The 21024-nt window shown below is 44.0% G+C and overlaps 1 protein-coding gene across 1 annotated transcript in view; it reads right to left on the bottom strand.

Moving 5' to 3' along the window:
* Positions 1–21024, bottom strand: part of OTUD7A (OTU deubiquitinase 7A) — a 1294251-nt gene that overhangs the window by 23528 nt on the left and 1249699 nt on the right. The window contains exon 14 of the mRNA XM_085643760.1: positions 13471–13555. Coding sequence (XP_085499886.1) covers positions 13471–13555 — 85 coding nt within the window. The remainder of the gene's footprint in view (positions 1–13470; positions 13556–21024) is intronic.

Consider the following 21024-nt stretch of genomic DNA (forward strand, 5'->3'; position numbering starts at 1 on the left):
CATCAAGGTGGTTACAAGAATTTGACCTTCTTGTGTATTTGTGATAATACAGCTCAAATGTGACAAATAGATGTATGTTCTGTACCCAAAAATTCAATAGCCTATTATGTACAGAGTGAAATATTGTCACAAAACATTAAACATAACACTTCAGAATTATTCTCTAGACTGATGTTTCCTGTAAGTTGTCAAAGTAGATCTAAATAGGACCTCTGGTTGGCATATTGCTTATGAATAAAGATATGAATATTGAGAGTGTCGAGGTACAGGTTTTGTCTTAAGTATGACAAAGGGTTCTGGAAGAACTCTTGTGTAGTGACATCCGAGGTAGTGGGGTGTTTTTTGTTACCTTGAGAGGTACCAAGACATTGCTTCCTGAATTACTATGCTTGATATTACTTTTCCAAGAACTGATGTGCGACATTCTATGCCATCACTACCTCTTGTATATGTTGACTTTAATGTATGAGGACTAATGACCACCAAATCCTTCATACCTGCTTAATATTATGGAATATTATAGGGTTTAATTATCCCAGAAAGGAATGTAGGGGGACTGCCTTATCTGAACAGATATAAAATACCTGTGACCATGTTGCAGAATGCCCATATCACCCTGGGTCAGACACGGACTTTGAAACAAGCTAAGGAACAAATATAGACTTCTCATCATATAATACTTACTCCAGGTGAATTGCTATATTAATTTGGAGACATCTGCAATTTAGACACAGACAAACAATAACAGAAACAGTTGGTAGTTACCTAATTGTTCAGTGAATCCTGGGACACACTGTACATTCCTTAATAGATATGGGTCAAATTATCTAAAATCTGAAGTAGTTTGAAGAATTGATGGCCACACTGATGTCCCCATATAGATGAATAGTCATAACTGTTAGTCAACGACTTCAATGTAATAATAGATTCTACATTAGATAGAATAGCGACCAGGCTGCATGCGGTCTTGATAATCTTTCCACTGATGGGGGCAGAAATATGTTGTATCTAGAAATTCCTAGATAGTGTTTATAGGATGATGTGCGACAAGGCACAACAGGATGTTTTCAGTTGAATATAGACTCAATGCCTAACCCCGTGTGGTGTGGGATGCATTTAAAGCCTATTTAAGAGGCATATGTATTACCAAAGAGGTGGAGGCTACCAAAATCAGTCAATTTCATCCTAATCAAATTAGAGAGAGATATTCATAACCTAGAATAGATTCAGTTTCGGTTCCACAGTCCAGATTCACAAGCGGCCCAGAATAATTTTTAAAATTGAGAAGGGAAGCGGATCAGATCAAATTGATCAAATATATGATGAGGGAGACTCCCCCGAATGAACACGTACCAGACTATTGAAACACTTGAAGTGTTCAAAATTGTAGTTGCCAGTAGATATGGCAAAAAAACAGATGCCAGTGGATGTAACACAACTATTCCAAAAGTCCAGCACTCCCTAAAGCAAGTCGTTGTGATGACTTGCGTTGTAATGGAACTTGTGGTAATGACACAGTCGTGGAATTGACTGCGTTGTTAAGCCATGCATGGTTTTGGCATGTGTGGTAACAAATGCTATTCCATGGTCACAGGTTCAAATCCCCATGGGCCCACTCAGCCTTTCATCGTTCTGAGGTCGATAAAATGAGTAACATTGAATTGAGTAACAATAAACATCTGTTATTCAGTATCAAGATACCCTTGGTTGAACATGCGCTTTACAAATACACATTATGATGTTATATAGACTTTATTATAGCCCAAAGAAACCAAGATCCTTCGGCTTAAATATGCACCCAAAGTGCACCTTTTATCATTATCCTGAGGCCTATTTCGTATGCCTTTTGCAGACATGTCCCAAATTAGTGTCATACAGGCACCAAAGCTTTACCACTAAATCCAACATGATAAATGGGTTCCTCTGCCCCCACCCACTGCTGGTGCTATTGGGTCATGTCAATGAACTTCCACCATCCACAGGGCAATACCTTGCAATTGCTTTGCTGCTGACCAAGCATCAAGTGGCGATTATTTTGGGAAGCGATCCGATTCCAAAAACTAAAGACGGGTTTCAGGATCTGTATTATAATGACCTTGTAGTTATATATTTCAATCTGCAGCCCCAGTCATTGTGCCTTGGGGCCATCTGCGCCATCTTTGAGACTACTTACTGAAGACAGAAAGGGAATATACTGAAGCACCAACTCAAGATGACAGCGATTGACGCTAATTTATTTTGAGTGGTCAGACTCCACAGTAAGTCCTAACAGAAAGATGCGCTGGTCTCTGACCATATATACGGGCACCAAGCCTAACAAAACAAGATGACATCTAGCAGCATAGGTATCCGAGGCGGGATTCACTTAGCTCTACTAATGGCACAGTTTGGCTGTATCTAAATTCATCCTGTTGGTCAGAGGATACTAACACAGTATGTATATCTGATGTGCAGTGGATGCGGTACCATAGATCTAATGTCTTGTTCTTGGTCTTGGTATTTTTAGTGACCTTTTGTGCAGATACCTTCATCGAAATGCCTCTAAGACTTATGTTTTTGAGGAAATAATTAGAATATTCAATAAAAAAAGAAACCCACATGCAAAAAAGGGAACCAGTAAAACCTGGTATTCACAGCAAGTATGAAAACCACTGGTGGCTTGAACACCTATTCGGTCCCCGAGGCAACATAACATGGTGTTGAACAAACAAGAGAGGTGGCCTAAAAGAATCCCTGCAGAGATCTCTCATCTCTACTAAGCTCTCCACAATGTTAGAAGTACTCCACAAAGAGGCACCTACGCCCGACCGCACAAAAACAACAACCAAGACAAAGGACAGATGTGAAATAACATTCCACCCATTCAGAGAACAAAAAATGAATAGACTATTATTAAATGGCTAACAATCCTACTTTCAGATACGCCTTTTTCTGGCTTCTGTTGCTAGGGATCACAGATGACTTCATCAGAGGTGGACTGTCTGCCTTTCAGGCAAGGATTGGCAGGCAGGTCCCTCCCATTAGATTTAACTAGCAAATTCAGCAATGGCTGGGCCAACCAAATTAGAGGCACTGGGGAAAAGGATAGCTACCTGGACTCCAGCAACTCTCAACAGAGGTTGATCCCTTTATGGCTCCCATTTTGAACCACTTAGAAGGGTGTGGAAGATGACGTACAGACTTTGTATAATATCGAATACATACATTTGGGATAAGAGATGTCATATATGAAGAGACAAAACCATATGTATTGGTACACCTGATGTGGTTCACTACCAAATTATCTTTATCTTTAAAACACTTCAAAATGATAAGCACCAGTGGGTTAGGATGCATTGACTAGAGTTGTCAGGAAGTTGTCACCTTCCTAGATAGAAGAAGGCTTTTGAGCACAAGTGGAGGGATTCTTAGAGAAATCTGTGACACTGCACTTGTGGGTTTACGCATTGGTTTCAGTATAGTCGCTTGATTTCTGGGATTCACAATCGTTTCCAAGAGAACCCAAAGGAAGTTAGAGCTGTCATAGGTTTACGGGAGTGCTTCTGGGACACAATTGTGAATTACCTCTTACACTCGTGTAAAGCCATTCGTAAATGTACAATACAGACAGAGCAAGTTCACTTTCATCAACGCGTTTATCCATTATACATTTTTTCCCACTAGTGGAGAAACCACATCTCCTACTACCCTCAGGGCATTTATAAACTTTCTTGGGCATCCCAGCCTTAAAACACCCATTTCATACCCATGGGAGATGATTTATGAAAAAGGGGTATTACACCATACTAAAAGGGTAAAACTATTTGGTGAATTACAAAATGTAATTTGTCCTTGGAATCTAGCCATGTTAAATCGAATTTACCTATGCAATGGCTTTATGTACCGGGACCGAAAAGTCCTGATTGTGTGTTCAGAGTAACAGAGGTCGACACCGTCTCCATTACATACTGCTGCTCACATGTAGCATGTGATCTGTCTCTTTTCCTGATTGATTACAATGGCAGGCGGGGATTCTGAAAACTGCACAGCAGTGACTGTGGTTTCAGCAGACAACATTAAGGCGCGCATTACCTGTGGCCTGGGAAATGGCTGGATTTTCATCATCTCTGGAATTACTAATATGGGTTTGTATGGAATGTGGAATTACAAAGGCAATTGGTAACTCGGCTCTGATTCCCATTCTATATAAAACCGTTAAAGACACCTTATGTAAAACCGCTCACTAGTTTCAGCAAGCCTGTAGCAACGAGTATAATTGTGTCTCTACTCTGTATGTTCGTGCATACCAATTGTTACAGTGAAAGCATGCTTCTATGCAATTTTAAAATTCACTCTGTGATTAGATTGCACATACTGTGCTTTTTATTGTGCCTTTACTTATTGCTTCTGGACTGTCTGTATGGGATAGTTTCTTGAACTGAACAAGAAAAGCATCCGCAGGCATTCACAAAGCCTCATTGGAAATTCCCTAGTTTCTAAATCTGTACTCTACCGCCATCTAGTGCATTATGTCAATTTCTGTTTCAGGATCGCTTACCGAGCAGAAAAGTATGTCACATAGTATGCAGCATAAGCCTCTGTCCTAGCAGGTAAAGTAGGGCCCGTAACTTTACATACTTGGTGGCCGGGATCCGTTGAAAGAATTTAAACTGTAGAATAATGTGACCATAGCTTTCCAATCTAACATGAAACATGTCTGTTGCCTCGACCCAATCTGTCAACACGCCATCAAAGTCACAACACTATACTAAATGGCAGACTGTGTGCTGTATGCATGTCAATGACATAACATAAACATGGATAAAGGGCCTATGACACATGGCCAACTGTGCAATTGGTGACACCATTGCCATAAATGGGAGTCTGCAATCCATGTGCAAAAACCGGTCTCTAATTTCCTTATTGCACGCCACTTGTGGCCTCTCTAGTATCCTCTAATAAAGGAATGACATGGTACTGCTGTAATAAGTTATTACAGTTTAGCTCTGTCGCCATAATGCCTGCTGCTAGACTCAGCAAGATGAATGGTAGGCCACCTTACATAATTAGAGCTGCTGTTTAAACAAACCTGGCTTTTGATCTGTTTTTCCATTGATGGACAGAAACAAGATATCTTTGGCAACGATTTTATTTTTTACACACTTCAGACAATTATTGTTAAGATAGAACACCTGCATGTTTATTCACATTTGAGAGACGGTGCTTTTTAAGTTTGACTTACATCAAACTGATTCTAATATCTTTTTGCAACAAATACCTAACAGCTTTTTGGTGTGTTTAATTTTGCACTACAGATTCAACTATCATTCTTCGTGTCTGCAAACAACTTCTCTCTTTCATACAAAAGAGCAACACATCAAGGATTTATGTCCGTTGTGGGACGTGTGATGGTGTCGCTATGTATTATAAGGAATAAAGTACCCCTCTGAAATATATTATAAGAATATTTCAAATCATGGCAGTACTTGACCGCTCAACAGTGGGTGGGTGGGCTCAGTTTTTGTTTCTCCAGCCTCTGATAAAAAGAATGGAGTAATCATTTTATGCAATAAGACATTAAAGTGTGTAACTATTTCCCAAGAATCTGATACTGAGGGGAGATGGCTTATTATTAAATTACATATCAATGATATTCCCTTAACGCTTTTTAATATTTATGGTACTACTCAAATAGATTATTCCTCCTAGCCTAATGTCGCCAATAAAAGTTTTTTTATGCAGGGGTGATTGTAATCAAATCATGGATCCTTTTGTTGACCGCCACACTCAAGTTAAATTTACACCTCATAAAATTTACAAACAATTTCACTCTTTTCTCGCACAACGTTTCCTTGTGTAGTTCATGGAGACTCTGTAATCCTTCCACCAGGGAATGTTCTTTTTTTTCTCCACCTCATGGCTCTTTTACTAGGCTGACCATATTTTTGTAAGTAAATCGCTTTCCCAAAATCTTGCTAACTCTACTATTTAACCTATTGTGATTTCTGATCACACCCTAGTTGTTACAGATCTAGATCTGCTTCCAGTACATTCCAAGTCAGGTCGATGGAGGTTTAATAATTCTCTTTTACTTGACCCAGCTTTTTCCTCCTCATTTGTTACTTTTACCGATTAATTTTTATTAAGATCCAAGTGGATACTAGCATCTCTGCTCAACTATTATGGGTCACATTTGCGACTACTGCTTGTGGACACATCATCACCTTTGTTTAAAAAAAAAAAAGAACATTTTGTCAAACTCATAAATTGTTAAAACGCTTAGAACATCAATATTCTATCAAATCTTCCATGGGAAGCACTGTGGTTAAAGATAACAGGGATTATGGATGGCTTGTGAAGTTTTACCAAACTCTCTATATGAATGAATCTTCAGCACATCCTTCTCAGATTGACGACTATTTAAAAGCTGTTGTAAATCCCAACTGTGACCTTTTGAACTTTTCTCCTCTAGAAAATGATATTCTCTCTCAGAAATTCTTCAGGCATGTCAATCCCTCAAGAAGGGAAAGACTCCAGGGCCAGATGGCTTTACAGTAGAAGTTTTTCTTCACTTCTCAAATATTTTACTTCCCAGGTTATTGCACCTTTTCCACACTTTGTAAGAACCAATTGTTCTGGTAAACATAGACTATAAAATCTTCACCAAACTTTTGGCCTTGCACCTTGAACCTTTCTTACCCACACTGATAGGCACGGAGCAATCATGTTTTGTCAAGTGTAGACTGGCATCAGACAATTCGAGAATGCTCTAAAAAAAGCTTTTTCTTTGCTGTATTCCTTAGAGGCTGTATCTATTGACATAGAAAAAGCATGTGATCGCATTGAATCTACCTTACTCAAATCGCTGTCTTGGCATGGTATGGGGCCCCATTTCATTTCACTTACTTCTTTGCTTTATAAATCTCCCATGGTATACATTTTAGTTAATGGATTGGGTCAATAAACTTCTGTCATCTTGGAACCTAATGTTTCTTTCTTGGTGGGGTCTTCTTGACTCCATCAAAATGATGATTACACCCACTAGCTTCCATACTTTATCCATGATTCCAGTATACATACCTATCACATATTTAAAAGAAATTGGATTAAATACTTTCAAAATTTCTTTGGAGTAATAAAACAATCTAGAATTTTTTTACTAAGCCCTAGAAAACCAAGCCGGAGGGTGGTGTTAATTTTCCAGATTTTCCTTTACCCCATAAAGCCTTCTGCTTTATTCAGATGGATTTCTCGATTTCACTCTTAATTTCTGCCTTTATGGCTGGATACAGAATGTTCCTTACTTGCACCCTTCTTGCCCTTGGAGGCTCTTTCCTTCTCCTCTAACACTAATATTACATCTTCACCCGTTTTATATAGCACTTCAGTAAAAACTTTTTATAGAGCCACAAAAATTGACTTGAGACTCTTTCTTACAATCTCCACTCTGGTATACTAGTCTCATTACTATAAACAAAACAATTATTTTGGAAATCTTGGCTACAAAATGATATATTATGGCCCAGTGATTTATTTTCTGATGATGGACCTTATTCTTTTTCACACTTCCAATGAATGTTTAAGTGTCCACACGCCTTCTTACCTAAATATCTTCTCCTCGCAAACATTACTTTGGAAGTCCTTTACAATTTATTGGTAACTAACTACTTCTACAATGCAGTCTATTTTAACCTCTATTCCTAAAGCACCTCCTATTTATAAATAGCATCACTCTCCAAAATCTGACTAGAACTAAATCTAAGGTTATGCTTCACTGGGAATCACATTTGGGCTGTACCCGGCCTCTCTCTTTCTGGAACAAAATATGGGATAGAATCCATGGGATCTCTAGAACAGCTTCTACTACTCAGTCATTATTCTTTTTATATCACAAACCCTATCATACTCCCAGCAACATTGTTAAAACAGACAATAATACTAACAATCAATGTTGGTCATCTGATCATCCTAATGGTGATCTTACCCACTTGTAATTTCATTGCCCTTCCCCAGCATATTTTTGGAAAAGGATTTGGTCTCAACTCACAAAAACTTCCCATGAGTCACGTGGGGAAGGAAGATGGCGGTGAGAGCTCGCAACCGCGTCAGCTCCCGCTCCCGCTTTTAATCCTGTTGCTCCTGATATAGCCGGTATTATTATTGAGGACATTCTGATAACACCTGAGTGTCCTAGAGGGGATGTAGAGGCAGGGGAAAACTGATGTTAATTGCCGCTTGCCGTCCGCTGCAAATCTGCAGAGCCTCGAGGTGGGCTTTGCATGTGGCGCGACGGAGCTCATTCAGTGCTGGTTCACTTTGCTGGTCGGGACTACACTATCTGTGTGCGGGTATGGCTCCCCCTCGTGGTCGAAACCAGCGTGTTCCTGCCGTTTCTGCTGCTACACCGGAAAACAAAAAAACTAAGTCTGGCGATGTGTCTGGCCAGCGCGCATTCACTGATGGGAGAGGGGAAAGCTCTAAACTGGGGAAATCTGTTTTTAAGTTTCTTCAGTCCAGCAAGGCAGCTGGCGTCATACAGGCCTGCGCCCCTCCTTCACTGGAACAAACTATGGCTGTTGCTCTGATGGAGGCAGTGCAGACGGAACGAGGCTGTGAAGGCGACAATGTTGCAGCTTCCTCCTCCTTTCCCTCTAAAGATCAAGGCAATGGCTTGGCGAATCTCATAGTGATACAAGGTAATGCTTCTCTACTACAACTTAGCTGTGTATAAAGCTCAAATGGAATAAACAGTCTGGTTACTGAGACTCTGCAGAATGTTGGTTTGTGTAACCAAAATGTAGAACCTGACATAACTGACTCAACAGGGAACTGTAAGCTCAGATATTAGGAGTAACTCCGTCATGATTTACAATGAACAATGCAATGAGCACTTGACTAAAGGTATTCAAACTGCTACTATACCGAATGGCAAAGAGGGTGCTGGAGGGGGTGAAAGCCATAATGAACTTGAGGGAGATGACGACCCTGGGGGAAACAGCCTCATAAAAAAGGATCTTGCATGTACAGCGGATGGGGAAGATTGCCATATAATAACGCCGATAACAGATCACCAGGACACGGCTATGCTAGGAAACAATATTGCTGACAAGGGTGTGTTAGCTGCTTTCTCCTCAGCCTCTACCCCCGATATAACAGGGGATTCTGGCTCCTTGGGCAGCAACCCAATTTGCAGCATTAGAGTCATCGGTGCTCAGAAAAATAAACAGACGGATGCTGTCACTGGGCTTAATAAGGGGGCTAATCAGAAAAAGAAACAGAAAGCCAAAGAGCAAACTGTAGCATATTCTAATGTTTCAAAACTAGCAGATACTGGCGACTGCTCTACCAAACTTAGCCCTCTTCGGGTTACCACTAAAGGGGATGTTAAAACCATTATATCAAGACTATCTGGGTCATCTCCTAGCAGTGACGTGCTATCATCCATCAACATTAGCCCCGGATCGGCCAATCAAATCGGTGCTACCTCTGGTGACTTACCTCTGGGTGGCAGTATGGTAGTTACTGGACTAGAACCTTCTTCTCCAGCAGCCTCTGTTCAATCTATTAAAGAGGGAGAGCAATGGGCCGCTACCACCATTGAGCCTTCCTTATCCACTATCCTTCAATGCTTCACAAACAAAGAGCTGAGATCCAAATCGAACAGGCTAGAATGAATAGCTGCTTGATACAACAGGGTTTGTCAGAGGTTTCAGCTAAGGTAGCTGGTCTCACACATGAAATAACAGAGCTACAACATCGCCTGTCGAATGCTGAAGACACTGTGGCAGCAACAACAAATACAATTGAAATACATGAAACTTATCTCTCGTCTCTTAGAAGCAAGGTTGAAGATCTTGAAAATAGACAGCGTAGGAATAACTTACGAATTTTTGATATTCCTGAAGAAAAAGAGGGGGCGGACCCTCGGGCCTATATTGTCCAATTATTTCAGAAGCCATTTCCAGATCTTTCTGACTGACATTGGAATTCTCAGATCCAACGGGCCCACAGACTTCCTTTGTTTCTGAGCCAAGATGCACGAGTAAGTAGAAAACATCCCAGGCCTATGATTATTTATTTTGGGAACTTCTTGCTTAGACAAGCTGTTTTCTTTCGAGCTCGCCCAGGAATGACTAACTCATTGCATTTTCTGTGATGTCAGACCTCTGTAAGGAAACAATGGAACGACGCTGGAAGTTACGCCAATTGATCGACCCTATGAAGGCAGCTGGTGCATAAGCGGTCCTTCAAGAGCCAGCAAGACTTAAAATTATACGTGGTGGGCACACCTGGATGTTCCATACAGCCACTGGGGCCCCAGCAAACTCTCAATTCTTGGAAGTCTTCGGAGAAACCGGTCTCTTAAAAACTGAGCATATACCTAGATGGTCCTCTCTGGTGATCTCAACTCCTTTCTTTTTTATAGTATCTTAGCCTCTGTTTCTCTCTCAGCATTCTTTCTTTGGCTCTGCCAGGTTCTGCTTATTATCTTTATGACCACAGTATATGATAATGTATCTATGGACGGCTGCCTCAGTCTTCTTTTGTTTATGACAGGGCCAATGTTAACATGTAGCGGGTAGCCCTCGCGGATGCAAAGCTCTTGTTGGCTGTCAGGTCCACCAACAGCCTGGTTAGGGTGGTTCGTTCTCTAGGATACAGGGTTGGATGGGGTTGGGTGGGTACGGTCTGGGTGGTTTGGGTAGTGGGGGTTAAGATAAAAATGTCAAAAGGAGTAAACAGTGGAATAATTTCTGATTTGAGCTTTACTGCTTTTAACTATAATACTGCTAATATGTATAGTTTAGGATTTTATCAAATTATGGTTGAAACAACTCTTTGTTTGTCTAAGGTGATTGAATGGACTTTAGAACGTTCTATGAAAATGCCAGAAGGGGCAGTCATTGGTACAATCTCTGATCTGAACTATAATGCTTATAGCTACAGCATTGCTAGTGTTGCTAGTATATATAGCTTAGAAGCTTATAAATTCCTGGTCGCAAAGTTTCCTTGCTTGTTTATAAATGATGTTAAAGATAATGTGCAGAGGTATGCTTTGTGGGCTCTAAGTTCCCATATGATTTATAAATGGGGATAATTAAGTATCTATGTTGGAATGTCACCGGATTAAATTCAGTGAGCAAAAGGCAGTTGGCACGGGCAGAACTTCAGAATTATAAACCTCATGTTGTTGCTCTGACCGAAACACATTTGGCATATAAGGACAGACATTTGTTAAAACAACTGGGCTATAAGACAGTTGCTTGCACCTCGCAGATGATCTCTATTAGAGGTGTTGCTTTGCTAGTCGATAAAAGGCTTGACTATACTCTGCTCAGAACTTCCTATGATAATCGAGGCAGAGGGATAATTGTGCAGCTGCTTATTAATGGCCATAAGTTTGTACTATGTGCTCTTTATGGTCCAAACCTGGACGATCCACCTATTTTTTAATGACTATAATTGGACCTTTTTGAGTGGCAGGGGGATTTAATAATTATGGGTGATTTTAACTGTACTATGAATCCACATATAGACTCAACTAAACAAGGCGCTTCAAATAGAATGAGGAAGGTCAGGGCTGCTATTATGGAAATGGCTCGATTGCATGATTTGAAAGACGCATGGTATCTATTGCATCCTCTAATACCTAGTTACACTTATTATAGCATACCACACCGACAGTACTCAAGAATTGACATGATATTCGTTAGTAATTCTATCCTTAATATAGTCAAATGTGAAGTCTGTCCTAAGATAGTTTCAGATCACAATCCTTTGATGCTGACACTCATATCTAACTCATCTAATAAACAAACACGTCAATTCTCTTTCCCTCGCTATCTGCTGACTGACATGGAGTACCAATCCTTTATGAAGGAGCGTATTAACAATTTTTTAGCTGATAACGAAGGCTCTGCATCCCTTTTTTCTGTTTGGGACTCGCTTAAAGCCTGTATAAGAGGAGTCACTCAGCAGTATGTTTGGAGACAAAATCGTATTAAGAATCAGACAAGTGAAGATACCAGAGAAGAAATCCGACAACTAGAAAGAACACATGCGGATTAAATTAGACGTGGGAATACTCAAAAGACTGCAGCTCCTACATACTCTCAAACATACTTACTTCTAATCGAAAAACGTGCTGCACTAGTACGGTCCCTAAAAGAGAAAACGGTGGCTAATTACAATAAGAATAGAACTCTTCAATATGAGTATGGCGTTCCGTTTCTCTGTCATTTTGGAGCCCTTGAAGCCCATCAACATTTAAATCCTCCATCCAGTCAAGGGTGGACTCTGGTGCCCCTTTCTTAGTCCTGAGGAAGACCCTGGCGTAAGGAACCAAACAGCCTACTTACCTTTCGGGGTCAAAACGTCGACTACATCACTGCCCTATGCCAGTTTGATCAACAGTGCTTACTTCACTGTGATAGTGTATTGCAAACAATGGCCTCTTTACATGTCTCCACAATTATTTTGTAGCCGAGTGAAACCGACTCTAATTGTAATGTATTTGATGTCACTACCTTTCTCTCTCACTCCCCCAATCCTCACAAAGCGCACCTTACTATTTCCCCTTTCTTTCCCCCACCTCGTGGGACACTAAATATAATATGCTGTCTGAGATTTATTCTGATGCTCAATATGATTAAATAATATTGAACGCTTTATTGTGTTGTGTAAATTGAATTAATGCCGGCTGGCATTTAATTACGTGTTTTTTGTATAGAGTATTACAGCCAGAAAAAACATTTTATTAACATCAGTCATAAAAGGCTACTTCTCACACTTTTATGATTTCACTTTGTGTGGATATTTGCACTTTATTTCATTTGCAATATAATTTCTCTGCTGCCATAATGAGTATGCACAGTGGAATAGCAAACCATAACCTTATGCTTTTCTTTCTGTCTCTGCCAAGTCATGAAATTACTGACTTTTATAAAGAAATCGAAGCAATACCTTAACTTGGACCAATGTCTGCTCAAATTGCTAACAGTTTTAGATTACTCCATGTGCCAACATTTATCTGAATTCCTTTATGGTGTCATGTAGTTTCTGCAGTCAGCTGTAGATGGCAATAAACGAAGGTCATCAGTGTTACCAAACCTCAGACCTCTCACTGCTATCACTCTGCACTACACTGGTTGAACAATCCACCAGGAAATTGATTCCTGACTTTTTTAGAGGCCAATCACCTTCTAAACAACTTACAACCAGGCTTTCTAGCAGCTACGGTGGCAGCGAGTCTTGTTGTCCAGAGTTGGATGTCCTGCACACAGCAGTTGATGGTGGGGTGTTGGTGAATTCTGGGAGAAGACTGCACCATCACATTTTGTAGTAGAGTATTTGGGTGGTGTTACTGTAAAGTGCCCAGATTAGTCTATAGGTGCCTCAGAACAAATATGCAACATATCACACTGTGTTTGACGCAACGCAACTGTATAAACAGTACACAATAAATGTCATGGTGTATGAATGGAGTATTACCCGTGTTTCCGAGGGGATGCGTATCCATGTTACATTCATGTAGCTGTGCAGAAGGTTCAGCTTGGCCTCCAGAGACAAGATTAAGCTGTGGAAACAAAGCAGGTAACATTATGTGCCAACTACTTACAAAACTATAGGTTGAGAGCTCTTTTACTACCCGCTGAGCAAAGTTCCGAAGGTCGGTCGGATCCTTACTCATTACTCCACCTCGGCGCCTCTTACAACCGTAGTACAGAGACGTATCAAGTAAGGCATGCAATGGTTGAAGTAGTGTCTTAGTGCGATCAGTTTCTGCTAATGCAGGATGCCTCCAACCACCCAAGTCCTAAATTATCCTCATGTCCATCCAGACTCATTTTATATTAGTCTCTGAAACTCCTTTCATGATTAGAACATCCATAATATTATTAACAGCTGTAAGCTGCATGAAGAAAATTTAGTGGGCGCAATGCACAAAGGCATTTTCAACTAAGTTCGATTTAGGTGCACAAATGGCATCATATAGAAGCTTGGAGTTCACAAAACCTGCATTTATGCCTGCAAAGCGATTTACTCACATTTAAAATTAAACCACGTTAGTGTAATTATCCACAGGGGCAAATCTTCTCTCATGAGAGGGTTTGGGCATTCCAGGTCATCGATGCCACAGAAAGCTTGTGAATACCGACAAATCATTGATTTTGTGGGTATTCACAGAATATTTCACGACCATTCTCACCCTGCATAAGATATTTACTTCTGTCAATGGCTGGAGTAAAGCCATATCCAGGGCGTAAAAAGGGAGCAAAAAGGAATAGGACACACCCAAATGTAACTCCACAAAGATGAAGAGAAAAAAGCTAGCAAGAGAAGGTACATTTTTGCTACCTTTTTACATATGTGCAAATTCATTTTCTGTATGTAAAGGTTTGCACGTGCAAAGGTTTATGATTGTGAGTACTGTTTGGAGCCTGTGGCTGGCTTTGCTTTCCAGGAGCACTCTGGGATTTCATTTTTTTTTAACAATGTGATTTTTCTCAAGACGAAGGCGTAAACCTACAGAGGAAAAGTATGCCTTTTATATGCTTTATATGTTCTGTAACCACAAAGCGCTACACGGTAATTCAAGCTGAGTTTGCAAATTACGTTATACTTTTATTGGAACGCTAATTATATTAGCTAGACTGTACTATTCTCTGATCTAATAAGAGTATAGTTACCAGACAAATGCTTCCACTTCCACCACCACGAGATACAACAGCACAAACAGCTGAGATTCTATGGCAGGACCGGAGGCTTCGGATTATGCTTTTCTCTCTTCGCTTTATTACATATAAATTTGAACAGCAGCCAGAGAGATTTCGAAATTTCTTTTCAAAAGGATTATAACAATACAATTTAGGAACTACAACTCCCTACAACCAGGGAGGAACACGAGTATACAGTCCTTCCTCTGTCTCCATTGCATCAGGTACATAACGTCTTGTCTATCCTGTCACTTTCTCTTTCTTCGCTGCTCCCGCAGCCAGATAAGTTCCTTTCTCCATTCTCCTTTATTTGTTGTTTCTGTAGCGGTTATTGCTTTAATATTGCTTTAATATTGCGCGCTATTCATGTGGGAGTTCTATTGTTTCTATTGTGCTCTGATTACAGATCCCTAAGCCGGCCGCGGGCACGTTTTCCGCTCCTACGCCTGTTGCGGCGCCTTCTCGGGCCACTAGGGGGACTCTCTCGTCTCGCTGCCCTCGCGACGTGGCTCCTCAGTTGAGAAGTCGCGCCGCGACGGTAACGGACCAGAGCCTTGCCCCAATACTGCCTCACCTCTGACGTCCATTTAAGGGATTGTATTCCCGCATAATATAACTAAACGCCCCGGCGGGGGTCCGTATAGCAGGTTTTACCCGCGGTGAATGCGCGAACTCGCGCTTGTATTTCCTGCACACTTTGGCCCCTTTTTGCATATCCAACTCGCGTGCTACGCGATAATAAACCAATTCCAGCATTATTTTGGCCTTTCTTGTCTGCTGACATTGTGGTGAACGCGCAGGGAGGCAGTTTGCCCTGTCAGGTTCTGAGGGCAGTGGCGCGTTCTGGGTTAGTGCAAGCCCATTGTGATCCTTGGGGTCACGCAAAAAACTCTACACCGTCCCTGGCCTGCCCCTAGCTGGTAGTTTTATCCTACCTAAGCCTCCTGGTTGCGCAGTGCACTGTCAGTGGTTACTTACCTTTTTCCTTTATCATGGCTGCCCAATCAGATTATTATGAGGAGGAAGTCCATGAGTATATGCCCTGGGATGATGAGTTCTTTGCCGCAGTGGACTCTTCCATCTATCGGGTGGTCCATGAGGTTATGGGTCCGATGGAACAACGCCTTTCCGACAGAATTGTGCAAGAATGCAGTAGGTTAGCGGCTGCGCGCTCCGAGCATCCGATGCCAGCCGGCAGGCAGCCTGCGGAGAGTCCTCCGCCACCAAAAAACAGCATCCAGAAGGGGTGGACGTGGATGCTTTTACGCGCCTAAAGTCGGCGTTTTTGGCGCAAGCGTCGTTGGGCGCCCTAGCGATTCCTCCAGCGAACGCCCCTCAGGGTACTTTCGATCCTCCTTCCCCCGGTTCAGGTCAGGATGATACTCAGGGGGACATGGATGAGGAGGCGGGGACTTCCCGTCCATGGCGGCCGTCTTCTACTCCCTCTACTTCCGTGCCGCCGGAGGAGGACGCAGACATGCTTAATTCCGACGAGATTATGCACCCCCGGTCTGCATCCAGGGTTCCCGGAGACAAGGTGGTAAGATTTGTTTCAGGTCGTCTCCGTAAACCCCTTGCGCAGGAGGCCAGGAGTTGTTTACGGGCGGAGTGTCCGAGGCCTACCCTGCCTGACAAGATAGCTTCTACGCCGAAATTGGACCCAACAATGGCCACATTCCTCGCTAAGTATGTGAAGGACCCTAGGAAGGGTATAGATAGATCCTGGAGGTCCTGTCAGGACAAGCTCCTCGACGCTATCGGACCGATGACCAAGATATTGGATATGGCGGAGGAGTCAAAAGTTTCAGGGTCCCCTATTTCCCCAGAAGTCCTCTCCAGTTGTGCCCAGCGGGCTATTATATTTGTGGGCAATGCTAATTGCGCCCTTTCAACTGAGCGTCGTCACTCGTTGTTGATTAAGCTTGATCCAAAGCTGGGAGACCTGGCCTCCTCCGAAGCTGGTGCGGTGGCCCAGGGTGGCCTGTTCGGGGAGCCCTTCATTAAAGGACTGGGCAAATTTGTTTCTACATTCACATCGCTGGACAAAGCTCAATCCAATATCAAAAGAGTCTTTAATCAGCGGGTTTTCCGTGGGGCCGGACGAGGCAGGGGCCGCTCGTCCGGCCGAGGCTTTCAGCAAAACCCCTTGAAGGGACAAGGCTCTGGTCACGGACAGTATAATTCGACCGCGAATTACACCAACTTCTACCCCACGCGAGGACAACGTTTCCGAGGCCGGGGAGGCTTCAAATCCAATTCCGGAGGAGCCAATTCCAGCGGTAAGTGTTATTCCTGCAATGCACGTTCGCATTGGCGGTCGACTAGCAACCTTTCACAGCGCATGGGCAGCCATAACCTCAGATGCATGGGTTCTTCAGACCATTCAAGGTTTCCATATAGAATTTTACGGAGATCCACAACAGGAGGCTCGACCTCGACCTTATACATTCTCAGACGCTCAGTTGATCGACTAGGAGGTCTCCGAGCTGCTCCGCAAAGGAGCCATTTGCCGATCAACTTTGCACCCTCGGGGATTTCTCAGCAATATATTCCTGGTAGACAAAGCCGACGGGGGTCGCCGAGCAGTTATCAACCTCAAAGAATTCAACGGTTGGTTGATGTACCGTCACTTCAAGATGGAGGGGATCCATCTTCTTTGCGACGTCCTGTTGCCAGCGGATTGGATGGTGCACTTAGACTTGACGGATGCTTACTTGGTGATTCGCATCCATCCCCCCCATCGGCGATTCCTCCAATTTTGTTGGAGAGATTTAGTATACGAGTTCACCGCTCTTCCATTCGGTCTTTCCTCGGCCCCTTGGTGCTTCACCAAGGTGCTCCATCCTGCGGTGGAATTCCTCCGAGCTCGGGGAATACGCATGATCGTATACTTGGACGACCTCCTTCTCATGGCACAATGTCCTCGAATACTATTGCGTCAGCTCCATCAAACGGTGTCTCTTTTACAGGGCCTAGGTTTTATCATAAATGAGTCCAAGTCAGTTCTAGCTCCTTCTCAATCAGTCACCTTTCTCGGGTTCATAGTGGATTCGGTCCATGCAACCTTGAGCCTTCCGTCGAGGAAGATGGCGAAAATCCGCCACGAATTGCGGCAGACAATTTCCAAACCGTACAACTCCTTGAGGCACCTGGCTCGTTTGGTGGGTTTCCTTTCGTCCTCGAATCAGGCGATTTTTCCGGGGCCCCCGCATTATCGGGCCCTCCAGCGCCTAAAGGCGTATCATTTGCCGAAGGGCAGGTCATACGACCACTCGGTTCCTTTTTCAGCAGAGGCGAGAGAAGAGATCGCTTGGTGGCTATCCCATATGGAGGCATGGAACGGACGCGCGATTTTCGGCTCGGTTCCAGACCTTGTCATAGAATCCGAAGCCAGCAAGTCGGGCTGGGGCGCTCGTTGCGGGGACTTCTCCATCGGGTGAGTTTGGTCCTCGGACGAGCAAGCTCTCCATATCAACTGCTTAGAACTTCTCGCAGGTTTGTTTGCAGTACGATGTTAGACCAAAGACAGAATTCAATCCTGCATCCTTTTGAAGATGGACATCTCTGCCATGCGGTATGTCAATCACTTGGGGGGCACCCATTCCCGGGCATTGGAGAATTTGGCAAAGGATTTTTGGGGGTTCTGCCTGGAGCACCACATCTCAGTCACGGCGGAATATCTTCCAGGCCACAGCAATCGGGTGGCGGATTGGCATTCGAGGCATCTTTACGATTCCAGCCTTTGGAAGCTGGACCCTCAAATTTTTCAATGGTTTAACACTCGTTGGGGCCCCTTCTCGGCGGACCTCTTTGCCTCTCGGCTAGATTATCAGATTCCCCGGTTCTTCAGTTGGAGACCGGACCCAACGGCCCTGGCCACGGACGCCTTCCTTCAGGATTGGAGCATGGAACAGGGCTATGCGTTTCCGCCTTTTTCCATGATAACAAGGACGGCGGCGCAGATCCGCCAGTAGAAGGCGGAGGTCACTCTGGTGACGCCTTGTTGGAAGTCTCAAGTTTGGTTTCTGGTTCTTCTGGAACTTTCTTAGGATTTTCCAATCCTACTCCCCCGGTGTCCTCAGTTGCTTCTGAACCCGGACGGGGTTCATCATCAACTAGTCACACAGGGGAAGCTCCACCTTATGGTGTGGCGACTTTCCGGCATCGGTGGGCGCTGCCGGGCCTTTCGGGACACGCTGAGACCCTTTTGTCAAAGGCTTGGGCAGATAGCACCACCAAACGTTACCGATCCGCTTGGTCGAGATGGGTTCATTGGTGTCTTCGACGGAATTTGGATCCCGTGGTCGCAGATGTCGTTTCCATCTTGAATTTCTTGGCAAGCTTGGCAGCAGACGGATTGGCATATCGTTCGATTAATGCGATCCGGTCAGCAATCTCGCCGGGTCATGCTCCGCTGGACGGACATCCTTTAGTCTGGAGGCTTTTACGGGGTATCCGGTTGTCGCTGCCGCCGGAGCCTCGTTATTCGGTCCTCTGGGATGTCAATCTTGTGTTGAACCTTTTTCTTTCTTGGCAATCCAATAAATACGTCTCATTGAAGGATTTGTCTTCTAAGCTCGCTATGCTACTATGCTTGGTCTCCTGTAGGAGAGTTTCAGATGTTCGAGCTTTGGACATCTCGGCACGCGTTTTTTCTCCGGAAGGGGTCGTTTTCACGATCGGCCGGCGTACCAAGTCTCACTCACGATCGGTTACCTACCCGGCTTTTAGGGATAACCCAAAACTGTGTGTGGTAGACTGCTTAAAGGCATATGAGGCCTTGACACTAGAACTCCGCCCTCCGGGCGAGCAGCAACTTTTGATAGCTCTCAAGAAGCCACACAAAGCTGTCTCTTCTCCTACCATAGCTAGGTGGGTACGTTGGGTCATGCAGGAAGCTGGCATTGATACGAAGCAGTTCGGCGCTCATTCCACCAGGGGTGCTAGGGCCTCTAAAGCTTTTGCGCTGGGAGCGCGTTTGGAAGATTTGATGCGGGCCGATGATTGGTCTTCGGACTCTACTTTTAAGAGGTTTTATTTTAAACCGGTGCTGGATGTGGCGCAGCTGGTAGTAAGTAAGCTTTGAACTAGCATAATCCGAAGCCTCCGGTCCTGCCATAGAATCGGAATTTGCCTAGCATCGTGACGGTAAGTTCCAATTCTATTAAGGACACGGAGGCGAGTAAGTCGGGCCGGGGCGCTCGTTGCGGGGACTTCTCCACCGGGTGAGTTTGGTCCTCGGACGAGCAAATTCTCCATATCAACTGCTTAGAACTTCTCGCAGGTTTGTTTGCAGTACGATGTTGGACCAAAGACAGAATTCAATCCTGCGTCCTTTTGAAGATGGACATCGATGCCATGCGGTATGTCAATCACTTGGGGGGCACCCGTTCCCGGGCATTGGAGAATTTGGCAAAGGATTTTTGGGGGTTCTGCCTGGAGCACCACATCTCAGTCACGGCGGAATATCTTCCAGGCCACAGCAATCGGGTGGCGGATTGGCATTCGAGGCATCTTTACGATTCCAGCCTTTGGAAGCTGGACCCTCAAATTTTTCAATGGTTTACCACTCGTTGGGGCCCCTTCTCGGCGGACCTCTTTGCCTCTCGGCTAGATTATCAGATTCCCCGGTTCTTCAGTTGGAGACCGGACCCAATGGCCCTGGCCACGGACGCCTTCCTTCAGGATTGGAGCATGGAACAGGGCTATGCGTTTCCGCCTTTTTCCATGATAACAAGGACGGCGGCGCAGATCCGCCAGTAGAAGGCGGAGGTCACTCTGGTGACGCCTTGTTGGAAGTCTCAAGTTTGGTTTCTGGTTCTTCTGGAACTTTCTTAGGATTTTCCAATCCTACTCCCCCGGTGTCCTCAGTTGCTTCTGAACCCGGACGGGGTTCCGCATCAACTAGTCACACAGGGGAAGCTCCACCTTATTGTGTGGCGACTTTCCGGCATCGGTGGGCGCTTCCGGGCCCTTCGGTACACGCTGAGACCCTTGTTGTCAAAGGCTTGGGCAGATAGCACCACCAAACGTTACCGATCCGCTTGGTCGAGATGGGTTCATTGGTGTCTTCGACGGAATTTGGATCCTGTGGTCACAGATGTCGTTTCCATCTTGAATTTCTTGGCAAGCTTGGCAGCAGACGGATTGGCATATCGTTTGATTAATGTGATCCGGTCAGCAATCTCGGCGGGTCATGCTCCGCTGGACGGACATCCTTTAGTCTGGAGGCTTTTACGGGGTATCCGGTTGTCGCTGCCGCCGGAGCCTCATTATTCGGTCCTCTGGGATGTCAATCTTGTGTTGAACCTTTTTCTTTCTTGGCAAT

The sequence above is a fragment of the Triturus cristatus genome, chromosome 3_1, assembly GCF_964204655.1.
Source record: "Triturus cristatus chromosome 3_1, aTriCri1.1, whole genome shotgun sequence".
Taxonomy (NCBI): domain Eukaryota; kingdom Metazoa; phylum Chordata; class Amphibia; order Caudata; family Salamandridae; genus Triturus; species Triturus cristatus.